The sequence below is a fragment of the Argiope bruennichi genome, chromosome 5 (assembly GCF_947563725.1).
Source record: "Argiope bruennichi chromosome 5, qqArgBrue1.1, whole genome shotgun sequence".
NCBI lineage: Eukaryota > Metazoa > Arthropoda > Arachnida > Araneae > Araneidae > Argiope > Argiope bruennichi.
The window spans coordinates 1,566,847-1,585,367 of record NC_079155.1 but is presented as its reverse complement, the minus strand read 5'-3'; the positions used below and the strand labels follow the sequence as shown (position 1 = coordinate 1,585,367).

General features: G+C 31.3%; 1 protein-coding gene across 3 annotated transcripts in view; it reads right to left on the bottom strand.

The window, feature by feature from the left end:
- Nucleotides 1-18,521, bottom strand: part of LOC129968516 (retinol dehydrogenase 12-like) — a 49,166-nt gene that overhangs the window by 11,877 nt on the left and 18,768 nt on the right. For all 3 annotated transcript variants that reach the window (XM_056082486.1, XM_056082485.1, XM_056082487.1), the window contains exon 2: nt 11,549-11,769. In XM_056082486.1, coding sequence (XP_055938461.1) covers nt 11,549-11,747 — 199 coding nt within the window. In that variant the 5' untranslated portion in view covers nt 11,748-11,769. The remainder of the gene's footprint in view (nt 1-11,548; nt 11,770-18,521) is intronic.

The following is an 18,521-nucleotide window of genomic DNA, read 5'->3' as shown; positions in this document are numbered from 1 at the left end:
AGGTGATTTTTTTTTCTTCTTTTTTTAAAATTCTTGTTTCTCCATTTTTTAAAAATGATTGTTTCTCTATTTTTATACTTTGCGTTCGTTGCAATAAACTCTAGTCACCTTCGGAAATGTTGATTCCTTCATTTTATTATTTGTATCAACTTAATGACATCCATGAACTTTAAACTCACCCATTTGATTTTTTTTGTTCAAAAAATTAATTTTTACAAAGGACGAAAAATGAATGAATGACACACACACGCGAGAGCACAATGATTTTTTTTTTTTAAAGAAAGAAAACGTAATGGTATTTGAACTAAAATTTTTATGCAAAATAAAACATGCTAAAAACCATGAAATTCATTGATGATGATCTTCCTTTGGTTATGCATTAAGCGAATTTAAATGACAATTATTATTACTAAATACTAATTATTACTAAAGTTAATATTAACTAATAGAGTTGGATGAGTTATTTCGCTTCGTAGAACAACCTTAGGTTCCCACTGGGAGCATGAGACTAACAGCGGCAACACTATTTGAGTCTTGGGCACGATTAGCCTTTATGAAAGGGGAGCATTGGAATGCATCTTTTCTTCCCAAAGGGGGCGGTGGTCCACAAAGGAACGAAAAACCTCTCTGTTGGGCCTAGAGTTTCCAAATGTGGTACAATTATACTTTGGAAAATTAAAAAGAGAAGCTCAGAATTATTTTTTTACATAAAATTTTAATTATATAAAAATGAAATGAAATTCTGAAGTTTTTCTCCCTCGTCGCTGAAAGTCTTATAAAACAAAAAATAATTTTATACCAAAAAATTATCTATTCAATGATATCAATTATATTGCTGTGTAGTTGTTTGTTTATTTTTAATTCATTTTTAAAAATATTTTTAAACTCGTTTTACAATATTTTTTATCCATAAGTTTTGTTCTATTGTTGGTAATGGAGGTATAAAGATGCATTTTATTTTTCCAGGATGAGAGAACTTTTGCTTTTGATATATTTAAAAAAAAATCTTTAAACTTTATAAATAAGCAATAATGAGAAATCTTTAATGTTAACCATTTTTAAATAGCTACTGTTAGAAATTTGCAGTTTAAGTGGACGGGGAAATTAGATTTGCACACATTTACAGATTTGCACACTCCTTCAGAGAACTAAAACACTTGTCGACTTATACTTAAATACAATATACCTCTTTATTTTTGAGCTGTTTATCTTCGACAGTGAGGAGAATTCTTTAAACATATTGACATTGATATATAGTTTGGATTTTATTTCTACTTATATAAAAATAAAAAAATAATCACAAAATAAAATTATATTTCCAAAATCAGCACGTTATATATACACCATAAATAATTTAAAATTCAATCATAAATTTACTTCGATATTCCTTTATTCCATAGATATACATAATATTTGTATATTGTAATTTTTAATAATAATAGAGATAAAAGTATGTGTGTGAGTGTGTTTACGCTCTGACCGTTTGACTGACCACAGTCACCAAAGTGGGCACACATGTACTTTCGAGGATAGAAAGGTGCACCTAAAAGAACTTAAAAAATTTTTTTATTAGAATTTTAATTAATTAAAAATTAAGTGAACATTTTAGAGTTTTCTGCAATAACTTATGAAAATCTTTTTGGGCACAAATAAATTTTGTACTATTTCAAGATTTAAAAATTATTTTTCTAATGATTTCAATTTGACAGTCATGCGAATAAGTATTTCATTGGGCGATTTCCTTCCATCGCTTCAAACTGAAGAAGAAAAGTTTTCTTTAATATCACGAGGCAAATAAAAAAGTGAAGTTATAATAGCGCAACCTTTTGGAGATGGATGAATCGAATATGTCTCCATTAGAAAGGTTCATGTAGATAATGATTGAACTTAAATAAGTTAATTAAAAAAAACATAGCATTCATGGCAAACAAATTGACGTAATCATGGAAAAGATGTAATATATTAGTTCCATAGTTATATCTGAAATCAAATACAACCACTATTCTAGGAGTACCATTTGGTCATCTGAGGTGACTAGTTAATAATAGATCTATTTTTTTTTCAGACCAGGTATAAATTGGGCGAAGTTATCGATTTTAATATTTAATGCGTATAAGAATGAACTCAAATTCGTTTTATTCTTTCTACTTAAAAAATTATTTAATCCTGGCGCCATCTATTGTAAAACTGGCCAAACGTAATAAGTGCCTTTAAGAAAAAACATTCACTACACTTTTCTGTTTATGTATATTTACATCATGCACACATTTATGTCAAAACAATTATTTACTACTTTCATCTGGAAATGAAACGAGGGATTTAATGATAAACTTTGTTCTCATTTATTTACAAGGAGTCTCAACAATTTTATGCTAATTACTAAAAAACTGATCTTAGGTAATAAGGGATTAAAAAAATAAAGCAAACCCAATAAGGAACATCCTTCGAGAATTTAAGAAAATGCTTTTTTTCATCATTTATATAATCAAATATGATTATATCCAATGACAGGAGACATATTTTCAGTATTAACAAATAATTACTGTCAAAAGGAGCATGCACAATGATAAATAATAGTAAAAATATTAATGACAAAAAATATTTCAAAAGCTGTTATAAATTATATTTATTTTCTGCCCGCTTTCTTATGGATATATATAACGTCCTTTTACAATCTAAATAAAATTCTAATTATTTTTATCTGAAATGAGTTCATGTTAACTTAATTCGAAGATGTTCTCTTATTTCCTGATCCAATTTCTCATTTTTCAGAAAATTTAATTATTTGTAACGTGCGTTCTAGAAAATTCCGAAGTTCTGAGCGAAGAAATGAATACCCATAACGCCTATGATATTCTTTTAAAGATTCCTTTGCCTAAATCGACACGAGGCAAAGAAATCCCTATCAGAAATTCATAGTAAAATCACTGAAAGGGAAAATTTCTAGCACTTAACTCTTATATCGCGATGTAGATTGGCGCATCTCTCATCGCTTGTTCTCTATACTCCAGCGGTGAAATAAAATCCAAGTTGAAATTCTAAAAGTTCCATCTTTTCGTCATACCAAAAGTTCATTCTGCATCTTTCCATATGGGTTAAATTAGGCTATATATAAGTGAATAGGGGTTAAATTAGGAAATGAATTAGGCTTTAATTTAGATATAGAAGTATCATTACATATACGTATATACATATATAATCGTAATTAACAAAAAAAAATCGACTTCCTTGAATCTCTATTTTTAAGATTTACATAAGTCCAAAAAGAAAAAGTTTACATTTGCGGAAATATGTTTGCGAACACGGTAACTTAGGATCGGAACAATCTAGACAAATGAAATTCGGTATATAGTTTTTATACAAAAAAATTGGAGGATGCTAAATTTTGAACAAAATCTATTTATAAGAGTTAATTAGAGACTAACTAATTCGTCTACATGAGTGCATGTGAACACGATAAATGAAAACACTAATACCTAGATAAATGACATTTTTTTTTTAGAGAAAATGACATTTTTTAAATTTTCTCTCTCTCTCTCTCTCTCTCTCTCTATATATATATATATATATATATATACAGTGGTGGCCAAAAGTGTGGACATTTTTTGAAAGTTTCATGTTTTTCAAGTTTGCGTGCTTGTAGAATAAATTAATTTTCCCTTAAATACAATGTTTATATATCAAATTGAAGGTAATTTATTGTAGAATTTAATAACAAAAACAGTACGTATTACAAAAAAAGTTACGCTCATTTTAGTAGAACTAACAAACACAAATCGTTTTGAATAATGATGTGTTTTGCAATAAAAGCGTACTAGCCAATCACAAACACTGTTCTGAGGACCCCATCAAATGTCTGTAACTATAGTTTAGGTTATTTGGTATGTAAAATAGTTATTGTTGTGGAAATATTTTGCGGAATGATGCATACAAGTACAATTAAATAGAGTATTGCTGTTTTTGAATATTTTAAGTCCTTTTTTCTAATTAAACTAATTTTAAACAATGTCACCAACAAGAAGAACTGATTGGACATCTACAAAAAGAAGCCGAATTGTCATATTGAGAGAAAATGGTCTCTCTTAGCTGAAATTGCAAGACAAGTTGGTGGTTCAGTGACTTGTTCTGGTGTACAAAAGTTCTGTTTACATTATGAAAAAACGAAATTAGTGGAAAATAAGGCCAAATCAGGCCGAAAAAAGTGCATAAGTGCTACTGCCGATAGAAAAATTAAACGGCTATGCCTTCAAGATAGAAAAATTTCATCAGATGCCATTAGATGTGAAATGAATGCAGCGGGTATTGCAGTAAGTTCAAGAACAATAAGAAGAAGGTTATCAGGATTTAGACTACAAGCTAGAATTCCAAGGAAAAAACCATATTTAAATCAAAAGCAACGCGAAAAACGAGTTAAGTGAAAAGAACACATTAAATGGTCAGAAAATCAATGAAAGCAAGTAATCTGGAGCGATGAGATTGAAATATCGCTCTTTGGTAGTGATGGTAGAAAATATGTGAGACGTAGAGTAGGTGAAGGGCTTCATCCTGATTGCATTGAAGCAACTATAAAAACTACAACAAATGCCATAATTTGGGCATGTATGTCTGCAGATAGTGTGGGCCGAATTCAAGTGATTGATGGCATCCTGAATGCCAAAAAATACATCGAAACTGTCCTGGAACCAAAATTGATACTTTCCATCAGGGATTTCTTCCCCAACAAATCACCATTTATTTTTCAGCAGAATTCAGCTCCATGCCACACAGCAAAAGTATGCAAAGCATGGTTTCAAAATAAAGGCATAGATGTATTACCATGGCCAGGAAACAGTCCTGATCTCAATCCAATTGAAAATTTGCGGCGACGTTTGAAAATTCTTGTACGAAAAAAACGTCCCTCCAATAAAAGACAACTTATTGAATCTATAATTGATTCTTGACACCATGTGATTACGAAAGATGAACTCCAAACACTCGTTCACTCGATGAAAAGACGCTGTGAAGCTGTCTTAAAAAATAAGGGTTATCCTACTAAGTATTGATTGTGTAAGTATCACTTTAAAAAAATGCAAATCTAAGATGGATCTTACTAAAATGAGCGTAACTTTTTTTGTAATACAGATATTGTAATACTGTTTTTGTTATTAAATTCTACAATAAATTACCTTCAATTTGGTATATAAACATTTGTATTTAAGTGAAAATTAATATATTCTACAAGCACGCAAAGTTGAAAAACATGAAACTTTCAAAAAATGTCCACATTTTTGACCACCACTGTATATATGTATATATATTGTTACAAACGTGTAATTTTGCTTTCCAGCACGAATAGTATCATCATAAGAAAGACTGATTTACAGTTATCCGTATTGGATGTTGCCGGATGCCGAGCCAGTGATCTCAGAGCTTGGTGACAAACTTGGCGATTTTGGCGACAAAATGGATAATGCTCGAAACTTCGAGAAGTATGTCGATCCGTTCATTAGGAGCCGAGATACGCCTGATTGGTTTAGAAGCGTCTAGCCCCGCCTCCCAGGAACTATAAAAGGCCGACACTCTCAAGCTGCGATGTGTCGTCGTGAAGAGTAGTCGGAGTCGTCTACAAGTAACGAGTCTTCGAGAGGATAGCGAAGAAACCAAGGATTACCAACGTTGTGCGGAGCTGTTGCTGAATTGTTGTGTGCCGAGTCCTGTTATCTACTGTGCAAGCAGCGTCGTATCTTATGTGTAGTAGCCAGTTGTGAGAAGTAGTGAGTCGGCGGCTAAAGCGAGAAGTTCAGCCGTTGGAGAGGCCGTAGAGCGAAGCTTCGAGGATCCCTTCTCCTGCTGGATTCTGTCTGCCCGCTAACGCCAATTTACAATAAAGTGATTATGCTGAATTTATTGAGACAGGTTATAACGTCCCTGGCGGCGAAATAAGGAAATTACAAGAATATTTCAAAAAATAAAGAAAATCGCTCAAAATGGTCTATTTAAAAAAAAAAATGTGTGCAACACCATAATAAAAACACTGGGAAAAATTTCATTTGGTATTCACTCGTCCGTTTCGCATCCTCTGAATTGAAAATCATGTTTTATTCTCACAATACCAAATGAGTATCGTATGACTCATTTGTAAGTAATGATTCGTGCTATTAGTAAAAAAAATTAAAATTCGAAACAAAACAATTTCGGAAACATGAATCCCTTCATTCAGATTCATGACATGATCCTTTCGCATGCAGATCATCTATGAATGTGAGACTGCAGAAAGGAGAACGACTGACGAGTATCGAAAACAGATGATCTAGGTAATGCGAAATGGCAACACCGAGCCGGAAAGGGCTGATAAGTCAGATAGCTGAAAATGCCGCTAAATAAAGACATACACGTCTGTCACAGGTACTAAAACGGAATGGAACTGCAGCTCATAAGACAAATGGATTGTTTCTCTTTTGATGGGTGAATCATTTCTCTCTTTTTATGGCACAATGCCCTAAACGACAATTCTGGGCATTTATGAGAATTTTTCTCGTAAAATAAATATTTCTGAGGCGTTAAAGGTTAGAAATATTTATGACTAAACTTCCATCATGAGTTAAAAGATCATACATAAAAAACCCCACAACTTCAGAAGTTTTTACATCCATTCTCGACAAAATTCAAATGTTACTTTTTTCTTTTCCAGATATATATTTATTAATGCAAAAAGAAGTGAAGAAAATAAACATTTACATTAAGGACTGAAATCCACGTCTAAATAATTTGAAGGAAATAATTCTGAAGTAAAAAATAATTAAAATGATTTTGATTGCTTGTTTAAATTTAAAAAAAACAAAAAAACTATTGAATGCCTCAAAATATGCGAAGAAATGTTTGGAATAGCATTTCCATTCCAATGTTTTATTTTTAAATCGTTTTTGTCTTACTGTACTTTGATTTCTTGTTCCTTTAAAATGAGCATCGTGAAGCTTTTGGCGAAACGTTCTGCTAATGAATCTGAATATTTCATTTTATATTCGCACCTCTCATGGATGCAAACAAAATGCATAAAAATTTTATCTCGACATTTTAAGCATTTTCCAATTTTAGACCCTACAGAGTGCGAAAATATTTATTTTCAGAATTACGTCTATTTGTCAGTTGGTCTCTGAGCATAACTCAAATCGGAGACATCTAAAGGAATGGAATAGAGCATGTGACCTTATTACCAAGCTTGTAGATTTAAATAAGTTGTTACACGAAAGCTGTCAACGGGATGTCGCTCCATCTGTTCGCGTGAATAACAGCACAAAGAACAGATGAAACATCGTATGATGTCTTGTCAGCAGCATTGCACACCTGAGATAAAATTCCGTTCCAGTTGCACGGAAGGTACTGCACGACGAAGAGCAAAACGCGCCGCCATGTTTTAATTTACAAAAAAGTCGAGGAGAGGATATTCCTGCTAGTTCATTAACGTCATTAGGCAATAAATAAGCATCAATTAAATAGGTTGGAAAATGAATAAGTTTAATTGAATTTAGAATTTTAAATTTCCTTCATCTATCTATATATATATATGACTGTTATATATATATATATATATATATATACAAAAGTATTAGAATCAAGTTAATAGGAAAAACAAAAATCAAATAAAAATTAAACCAAAAAAATTATTAAAAAATATTAAAAAAGAATCTCTAAATACTATGAAAGTTCCTTTTTGGTTTTAGTTTAAATAGGTAATAAATTTTAGTTGCGATTTCGAAACTGTTTTGTTTCGTTTTCATTTTAGTTTCGTTTACAAACTTTTTCTTACTTTAGATTGGTTATATATATATATATATATATATATATATATATATATATATATATATATATATATATATATATATATATATATATATATATATATATATATATATATATATATATATAAGAGTCAAAAGTAAATAAAATGACATACAAACGTTTCAAACTGCTTCATTTACAGATGAATTTAATTCAATACTTTGTTACTAATAACACTTCGTCATAACGAAAATATGAATGGAGCTCAAAATATGAAGTGTTCTCCAGTGTAAACTTGCTGTTTCACAAAAAAAATTTTCATTCATGCACAGGACAGAATGTGAAGATGTTAGAAACAAGCGTCAAAAAGTTTCGTTGATCGTAAAAATAGGCTTAACTGTCACCAAATGAATAGTCCTAATGACTTGCCTATGAAAAATGAAATTCATGCCTTTTAAAAAAATGGTTTTTGCATTATCTTAAATACCTGTTAAATAATATCAATTTCATGTGCAATTCTTTTCTTTATTTTTAATATCTATATACTTATATAAAGCTCAATGTGTGTGTGTGTGTTGGTGCTCTATAGGCCAGACTGTTTGACCTAAGCTACCAAATTCGGTACATGTATACCTTGGAGGTCGGGAATGTGCATCTGGGGTCCCTTTTTTTGAATTTTTAGTTAGAATTTTAATTATTAATTAAAAACTAACTTTCCCGCCAAAAAAATCTTCCTTTTTCCCCACCGCCAAATGAGTAAGGCTTCATTTTTTTTCCCCACGCTAATGAGGCTAGGCATAACAAATTTTCGGCTGATTATTTCAAACGATTCTGTTTATTTTCTTAATGTTTGATGCATTTAAAATTAAACATTGTTGATGCATCGATCTTTCAGATTCATTCTGAAGTACTTTTGAATTTAGATAAAACAGAATAAAGGAAATTAAAAATTTCTAATCTGCATAGAGTTACCTCAACTGGCGTAGAAAAATTCACGCATTTGCGTTACCGTAACTGGCGTTGAAAATTCACGCATGCGCATTGTGTTCTGATTGTTGACAACTATTATCAACGGATGATTCTAGATTTAAATTATTTTTTGGTTAGCTACATGCTTTTGTAATTAAATTGTATTTATGTTAGTTATATATTTTTTGTATATGCTATTTTGTATATGTTTTATATGCTTTTGTATATTCATCAACTAATTTAAGTACATCGTTTTTTAAGTAGTATTTTTAAACCTGTTTTCAACCGATTACTTTAAACGATTCGTTTTATTTTCTTAGTGTTTGATGCATTTAAAATGAAACATTGTTAATTAATCATCTGCTCATGATGAATCTGAGAAAATTTCGTTGACAAATTCTTGAAATATTACGTAAATTAAGAAAGATATTCTTTTGTGCCTATAAAGTTTAAACGCTCAGTGACTGTTTTCAGTAATCATATTACAAAAAAAAAAAAAAAAAAAATGCTTTGTTTCAGTAAAAAATATTATTGCATTTATTGTAGGTTAATCCTTTCCACTTTAATTTAAGGCATAAATTCTACGTGGGGTAACAGGAAATTAGAGAGATACATATCACGGTATGATTGAATTATAATATTATGAGTGAATTATATGACTATCAAAATTTGAAGTTTTAAAATATTTTGATGAAGAAGCTATTAAAGTAGGAATTGCATAAAATATTTAATTATTAAAATTTTAACGAACATTAAGATTGATGAACCGGCTGGTCGCCAAAGGTAGCTAATATTTTTATAAAATTGACTTTTGTTTCAATCTCAGCCATGTTATGAGAAATTCATACTCATCCATCCAAAAGCTCCATCGCGTGCTTTTCAAAACAAAAGCGACAAAATGAAGAATAAAAAATTGCTTTCTTTTGACATTACCTCCGAAGTAGGATTTTTAGAGCCACTTTTACGTAGAATAGACATATTTTAATTTGCACTTCAGTCATTTGTAATAGAATCATTCATTTGAATTCATGTTTTTCAGTTGAGTCAAATAACATGCTGAATTTTTAAAAAAAATGCAATCCATATTAATCGTTTTACTGCTTTAAAAAATCAATAATTTGGCTGAGCAAATGGGTCGCTAAAGGCGGTTAGTACTTGGAAAACCTTGTAGACTAGATAAACCGATATTCTGATGCGGGAAATAAGACACGTCACAGCTCGTGTTTCGTAATTGAACGGAGGAAAAAATAATTAAAATCCATTGAATTTGTGTAATTATTTGATTGCATCTCCCTTGCCGACAGCAGCAAAAATAAGTGAATAAAATGGGAAGATCTCCGCTTGAAATGTTCATTTATATCTTTCAAGGTGAACAACAGGTTTTTCAAACGGTGGTTTCTTGCTACGTAATCACCCCCCCCCCCTACACGTACTCCTTTGGTTTATTACCATACAAGAAGCACATTAGCATCTCTTTCACAAACATCGCAGATCGCTGTAGGATTATACTTAAACACCAGCAAAGAAAAAAAAAATCGGAATTTTAAAATAAAATAAAGAAAATTAAAAATGCTGTATTTGTGACGAAAATTTTGCTCCTTGGTAAATAATAATTTAAAAAAAATTGCATTTATCATTTGCTGTTTTATTTTCGGTTGTTTGGTTTTAGATTCGGCTCTTTTGATTTTCTGGGCGTATGCATAGTATGCCTAGAGAAAATACTGTAACCATATATATATATATAAATTTAAAAAAATGTTTCTCGAGATGAAGTTGGCTTTTTTTCCAATAGCCTCGTGCAGGTGAGCGCAACAAGCAAGTCCACTGGAACCCGCCATTTCAATATAAAAGCTTATGTCGAATTTTAGGTAAATCCCAAAACGGTTCATTGCGGTTTTCTTATAAAAATAATGGAACTTCGAGACCAGAAAGTTCCAGACTCGATACCCGATTCCGTCAAAGATATTTCGTACATTTAAGTTTGGTGCACCTGCTCTCAATAAAATGGTGGGGAATTATGGTGAAAGAATTGGTAGTCATCTTCTTCAAGGAAATCCATCTTTCTGGAATTCAGTACTTCCATGGAATCAAAACTTATATAAATGAACCGATTAACTGATAATTGGAACTAAAATAGTTTATTATCAACGAAAAGGAACGTGTAAAGAATTTTTCCGATGAGCCAAAAAACTTTGGTACATCGGGCGTGGAAAAACCAATCGCAAAACTCCATCGTTGCAACATGAAACAAGTCAAGTTTTATAATATATTCGATATGTGTTTGTTCGTCAACACATTGTTTAAAAAAATTGTGTGGGAAATAAAAATATATATATATATGTATCAGAGTAGTACAACTAATGTAATATAATAAACGGTATCGTGAACAATATAATTGAAAGTTAACAAATAATTTGAATCATCTAATTTTGAATGATATCAATAAATCATTTTTCATTATTCTTCAATAATAAAACATCTCGTATTTTATAAGTGTACAATATTCTAGCAATTTAAAATGTAGTCTAGTTAGTTAATTCTAACGTTTTGTTTTGTATCAAAACTGATTGAAGTAGTAAGCAGGATTTTATCATTCTGAATCAAGCTCAGATGACGAGGGTGACACCTGGGCAAGCAGCTCCTCTCCAGATTCCCTCATTATATTGGAGGAAGAGGGTTGATAAAGTTGTATCAACTTCGGTCGATTGGAGTTTAAGTTGAATTGTCGCTGATGTGGCCGATTGAAAATACACAATGGTAGAAAATAACCATTCTACATTTTGCACATCACTAAAACAAACAGTACAATTTCATTTCTCACCGGCCGATGCTCCTGTTATGAGGACGGTTTTTCCTGCAAGGTCGTGGTCACCGTCGTACACTCCCAGAGTAAGGCGGCAGTAAAATTTCAGCAAACTCACGAAGCAGATGAAGGCTCCAATAGCCGAATAAATGGGATGATTCAGAATCAGATAGGATATTTCCTTTGTTGTTGCCAAGCATATATCCATGGCTTCCATGATGAAATGCTTTTATGAAATCCTAATGGGGAAAAAAAAGAGAGAAATAACTCCTGTTTTTCGTCAGTAAAATGATGGAATCGGAAATTCTTGTCTCGCATCGTAACTGCACATTTTTACGATCGATCGTTTTTTTATTAATAGCCGCCTTCGCTCATTTTAGATCCATTGCAACGGATTTCTGAGATGAATAATTTATAAGAGTCGGGGAATGCAGGACTCCCGAAACAGTTGAAAACGCAGTCACGGCTGCGGTTATTTCGAGAAAAGGGCTTAATTGATTAAAGTGCGATAAAAACTAATGGAGCTGCCACGCGTTTTCGGGAAGCCCGCTTGCGTTTCGTGAAGCGGCGGCTCGCTCTTCAGTTCAGAAACGAAGCGTTGAAAAAATATTTAATGGAATTAAGATATAATTTTAAAAAAACATTTATTTTCTAGCTCCAATTTTGGAGGTCCAGAAACAACGAAAACTGTTTTAATTCCATTGTCATAGTGGAAAATATTATTTTAAGTCACGCATAAAAATATTTTCAAAATTTAACCGAAAAAAAACTGAATGATATCAATGAAAAGATATTTTTTGAGTTTTAAGAAGGAACAAAAATAATTTTCATACCATGATATTCTCGGAAATCATCGTGGGAAACATCAAAATTTCTTAAATTTATTAATTAATTAAATATTTTAAAATATAGCTCCGAGATACACATTCCCACCCAAAACATATTTGTATGGATTCCACAATATATTTATGTGGAATTTGATAACTCTAAAATCATTTATAACGAACATCAAACATATACGCATAAAAAAAAGCATTACAATTTTTATTTTTGGATGTCGAAAGTTTGAAGAACCACGAAAATAAAAAAATAAAGAAGAAAAAAGGAAGAAAATGTATCAATAAATAAGAGATGTGGCAAGCATCTGAATTTGCTCATTGCACAACATTTATTAAATCAAAGATGCCTCTCAGTGAGATTAAGAAAAAAAAATTATTTCCTGTCTTAACCTAGCTTACCCAAATGGTATAAAACTGACTCGAGTCTGCAAGGAGTGCCATTGAGTTTAAAGGCGGCTTAAAAATTTCAGTTGCAGACCAGATTTGGCCTGTCGCCAATCTGTGCGATGTTCCTCTCTCTCTCTGACGCGAGTCTCGCTTTTGTGTTCTTCATTTACTTTTCTGCGCTCTTTCCGGCAAGCTATCATTTAGTTATCGCTTCTTTTCATGTTACTCCACAGCAACTCATTTTCCTTGATATACATTCGTTTTGTTCATTAGAAGTCACTCAGCGAATAAAGATGTGTCGATAAATTAACTGGATAATATACAAAAAAAAAAAAAAATCCAGATAATCATAAATAAAAATTTTGTGTGATTTAGAGGTGTGAATGTTTTCTACAAATTTTATTTTAAGAGTCACTCTATTCGAAGTATTTTTACAGCACAGCTCGTTTCTGAATCGACAAGACATGCTGCGTCAAGAGCATTCTTCATTTTTTTTTTTTCTTCTTTTTCTCTGATTTGTTTGAACAGTGAGGAATGCTTAGACTGCGGGCACCACCATTTCCGATGAGGGCAGCGCACATGAATTTTTAGAAAACGAAAGCTCTTCTGAGAATATTGATTGTTCTACACTATTACATTCAAAACTTCTTAAATCGATCAGATTTGATGGCAGAAGATTGAAACTTTCATTTATTTATTTAAAAGTTGGCGCGTCAAGAATATTTCGCAAAATGTGATCCCTTAGAAACAAAGGAAGGTATAAAATTTAGACTTCATAATTTTATAAAGTGCATTCATAGACCAAAACAAAATAAAATATTGTTAATCCCTTTTGAAAGTAAACTGAGTTTTATGATGAATCTGAGAAATTTTTGAGATATTACATGAATCATGAAAATTGTTCTGTAGTACATAAATGGTGAACGATTCTGTCTCCAGTGCTCACATTTTTAAAAAATTCTTGGTTACAGTAAAAAATGTTCTTTATATTATTTGAAGTTTAATCATTTCTTCTTTAATTTAAAGGTGAAATTTTACATAAGCGGACAGAAAATTAGAAAGTTACCGAAAATTAGAGATAGTACGTAATGGCTTGAGGCCTTTACAATAACATGAGTGAATTATATGACTATCAAAATTTCAAGCCATTAAAAGACAAGTTTCATGAAATATTTAATTGAAAAATTTAACTAGCATTAAGATTGGCAAATCGGCTGGTCGCCAAAGACGACTAGTAAATAATAGAAGCTAACTCATTTTCTTCTTTTAGCTTTAATTAATTTATTGAATAATAAGATATGTTATGGATTTCCATGGATTTCTATTTAATTTATTTACAAACGAAGACTGTTAAGAAAGAGAAAAAATTGATTAAATATTCCTATCGTCTCTCTCTATTGCGATCCCATTTTCACTCGTGAAATCGTCTGAGGGGGGGGGGGTAGCCCTTTAAAAAAAATCCACGTTCAATTAAAATCATCTGATCTGAAAACAAATTTAATATTTAATTAACTGCTATATTATAATGGCCGTATTCATGAAGAGTAGATCTATAAATACAAATAAATTTAAAAAGTGGGCGTTGCAAATCGACGGTGGGAATTTAAAAAAAATTTCTGAATTTTTAAAAAACTATTTGGGAAATGCGTACCATTTTGTGAATTCCGGCATTTTAGCAGTCAGCTTTGCTCCGATGCAAAAACTTTACTATGTTACGATTCCCTTTCCCCCCACATTCATGTTTAGAAATTCATTAAAAAATATTAAATATGTGATATTTATGCATTCACCTCGAGATTTTGTGACATGTGAACATTTTCTATCCATGTTTGAAAAATGTGTCATACTTCCCGAGTGACCGCAGCACGTTCCTATATATAGCTCCCGAAATGATTCATAACATTTTCTTGTGAGGTTCATTTTATGGCATCCAATCGATTCAGCAAAATAAATAAATAAAAAAGATAGACGTACTGAGAAAAATTTCGGGATAGTCATTCATTCACTATGTTCATCAGTTTGTCGTTTGAACACATCTGTCCTCTCCAGTCATTTTTACCGATACAAACTTGTGAAGGATGCACTGTAAATGAAAAGGTGACAGAGGTGTTCCACTATTTTGATGACTGTATAAGAACAAATATGAGAATTTTTATACTCCATCTTTCAGAGTGATCGCCTCTCCGATTCGATGAGGATTGGATGAAGCCATGAACTAAAGCGGGTTTCATCCCTGTCTTCCCAGCTTTTCAAACCCTCTATTTGAATGGTTTTCATTTCATCTGATGGAAGCGGTTTTTAAATGCAAAAATATGTCAGCAAACTGAAATAGCGAAACCTGTTATGGCGGATCCCTTTTAAGAGAGGAAGCGCGAGTGAAAATTTTAAATGTAAAAAGAATCGCCAACTTTTACTCCATTACAAATACTCGAATAGAAATGTTGCTCAGGATGCTGAATGGTGAGTGGATGGAACACCTACGAATGTGCTTTTTTTGACTGGACCACCCCGGCACATTCTGGAATCATTCTGAGAAGAATGCTCTGGAAGGATGCTTCATCCATTCGAATAAGGGCAAGATGAACGCAAGAAAATAAATCAAGCTCAAAACACTGCACCATTTTTGGATACGGCCTGCCTTTTTCATTATCAAAAAACAGTTCAAATATAAAAATAATTATTCACGGCATCATTTCAAAATATTACTCAGCATCTTGTTTACTCAACATTTTAAAATAATTGCTAAGTGTAGATAACTTTTTGTAAAGGCATGCCATTCATTGTGTTTACGTTGCAAAGACAATGATTTGAAAAAGGGTGTTCCCATAGCAAAAACACTTTTCGCCAAATGGCAGAATGTGTGAGGTGTAGTTCAAAGATACAGAAAAGTTTTAAATCTAAATATTGTACTCATTACAAGGGAAACAAATGTTATTTTAAAAGATTTTTGTTGTTACCCAAAAAGTAGGGGCGCGATACAATTTTGTTTTTATAAACTTGTGACTTTTACTAACAAATGACGAATGAAAAGTTTTAAAAGTTTCGTAACGTAAAGTTTTTGAAACTTCTGTTATAAAAGTTTTATTTCTTCATCGAGATCACCTTCCATTTAAAAATAAGATGAATTCGGGCAATCTGTAATAAACTCTATACTCAGGAAACGACATTAGAATTTAAAATGCCTGTTAGAACTGGCATTCGAGAGAAAACCAGTAACGCATAACATACGCATACATACATATGCATGTTCCACATTTCCTCTCCAATAAATGAACCCATTCTACCAAGCTTTGCATACTTATTATTTAAGACAAGAGAAAGGATTCTCTCAACTTTTCCTGGTGCGGAAGAAATTTATTAAAAATTATACAGTAAATGATAAATGAGCCGAAATGTTGCTGTTTTTTCTGAGTAGCTTTGGAGTCAATTATTCCGTAAGAAATATTTTCATAAAATCTTAAAGTTCAAAATTTTACCTTTTCAATGGCTTCATTTTCATTTCAGTGAAATTTTTTCCTTGACTTTCTATTTATGTTTTTAAAAATATAATAAAAATGAAATACATGCAGACGATTTTGAAAGAAGGAAATGTATAGATACTCTGCTGTTGGGCAAAGAAATAATTTTTATTTAGAATGTTTTATTATTCAAAAAATACCTTAAATGTAAGCTTATGAAGCATAAATGTATGTATTCCTTTCCCGTTTTGTTACAAATGAATCGACTTATGTTTCGTAATTGTCAATTTTAAATCCTGATTCAGTTTACATTATCATTCTTTTCACTTCGTAACTTCCTCCTGTTGTGTACTATCAACTGCTTTAGGAAAGTTCGAAGCTTCTTTCGCACTCATTATATCTACCCCCATATCATATGGCAGATACAAAAGCAGCTGGGGTCCCTAGGCAAAGAATGTGCTTTAGATCACTATAATTCCAAACGCAAATAATTTCTTAAAAATTTATGGTCTTCGAACGTTAATATCAGCTCAGCTGTATTTGGGGATGCAGATATGTTTAACGAGTAGAAATTAAGAATTGGCAAATTAAAAAAAAAAGAATTAATTATTTAAATTTGCTTCAACATACTACTGAAAAAATAAAATACTGCATTCATTTTAAAAATTTAATATTGCATTACAAATTATTATAATTATAAATAATCGTTATAAAAAAAACCAAGAGATGGCTGGATCCCGCACTGCAAATTACACATATTCAATTCACATAAACCATGCGCAATCTATATTAATGAAATCAACACCTATATATAAAACACCAACGTACATGGCATAGAAATCGCTGTTATTAGTTATTATCAACTGGCAACAGTCAAATGGAAACAAACTATCATATGAATCTCGGATTGTTTCGTAGAACAATTTTACAGTTGCATTGAATTCAGCGCTTCGAATAGAGATACAAAATATAATTAGAAATATTCTGAAGCGGGATCGCCACGTCACCAAAAAGTTTATTCGGTCACAGGAAATGCGATATAAAAGGAATCAAGAAATAGGCCTCAATCAGAAAGTTTAATCGAGTGCAAAAATAGGCTTACCCTCCGACACATGAGTAATCGCTGTGGCTTGCATGCGGACATTGATGTTTATATCTTTAAAAAAAAAAATGTCTAACAGAAATTATCTTTTTATTATCTTAAGAATCAAAGGTTTCATTTTTTTCTCTGTTTGGTGTAGCATAGTCAACATTTTGGCTTTCAAGCCATAAAAAACCAAACCAAACCGAATATAACGATATCCTTTCTATTTCCTACAATTTTTCTCTTAATTGTAATAATATTTTTTAATTCTAATCGGTGCATTATTTGTAACACTGCTTTTAAATGTTTGATGGAATTCAAACTCATCCATTAAAACACTCAATCGCATACTTTTGCCAATCATGTACCCCGTAAGAGGGTTTTGACTTCCGTTTTTTATTTCCGATTATATATATTAATTGCAGTAAACTAACGCAACATATTTTCAATCTATCAAATAACAAAGGGAATTTTTAAAAAATTCATTCCATAATAATTAATTAACAATTTAAAAATTCGATAATTTGGGTGAACAAACTGATCGCCATAGACGACTAGTCTATAAAATTACATGAATATTTGATAATATAGTTTCAATAGTACTGAGTTTCAATTATTATTCAGAGTACCATAGTGCCGAGTTTCAAATATTATTCGTAGTACTATAGTACCAAGTTTCAATTATTTCCTTTTTTTTTATTGTAACCAAGCATATTATGCAATAGAGCTACAGTTTTAATAAAACTAGAATTATCTATACAGAATAATTAGTTTTAGTTCCAAAATTTGCAACTGGCTGGATTAGCTACACTTGTTGTTATTAAATAAATAAAATACAGTAGTACGATGAAGAACCTAAATTATTTTTTTCTTTCCATACTTTGTTTTTACTAAATGAAAAATAATTTAGAAGCGGAAGTGATAGTCTTTTGGGAATCCGATGAAAACATTTTGGTTTTATAAACAAATCAAAGTAGGCAATAATTACTATAGACAGATATACAGATTTCTGATAAAATGACAAGGAAGCTGTTGAAAGATAAACTGCAATTCAAAGAGATAAAATCCAGATAAGATAGTCGGCGCCAGGTAGGAAAGAAATTCTGTCATTTAAAGGTTATAACAATGGAAATTGTTAATAATTATGTAACATTGAGAGATAATTTTTTTTCCAACTTAAATGAATTCTTATTACAAAGAATAGATCAAAATATTACCAAAAA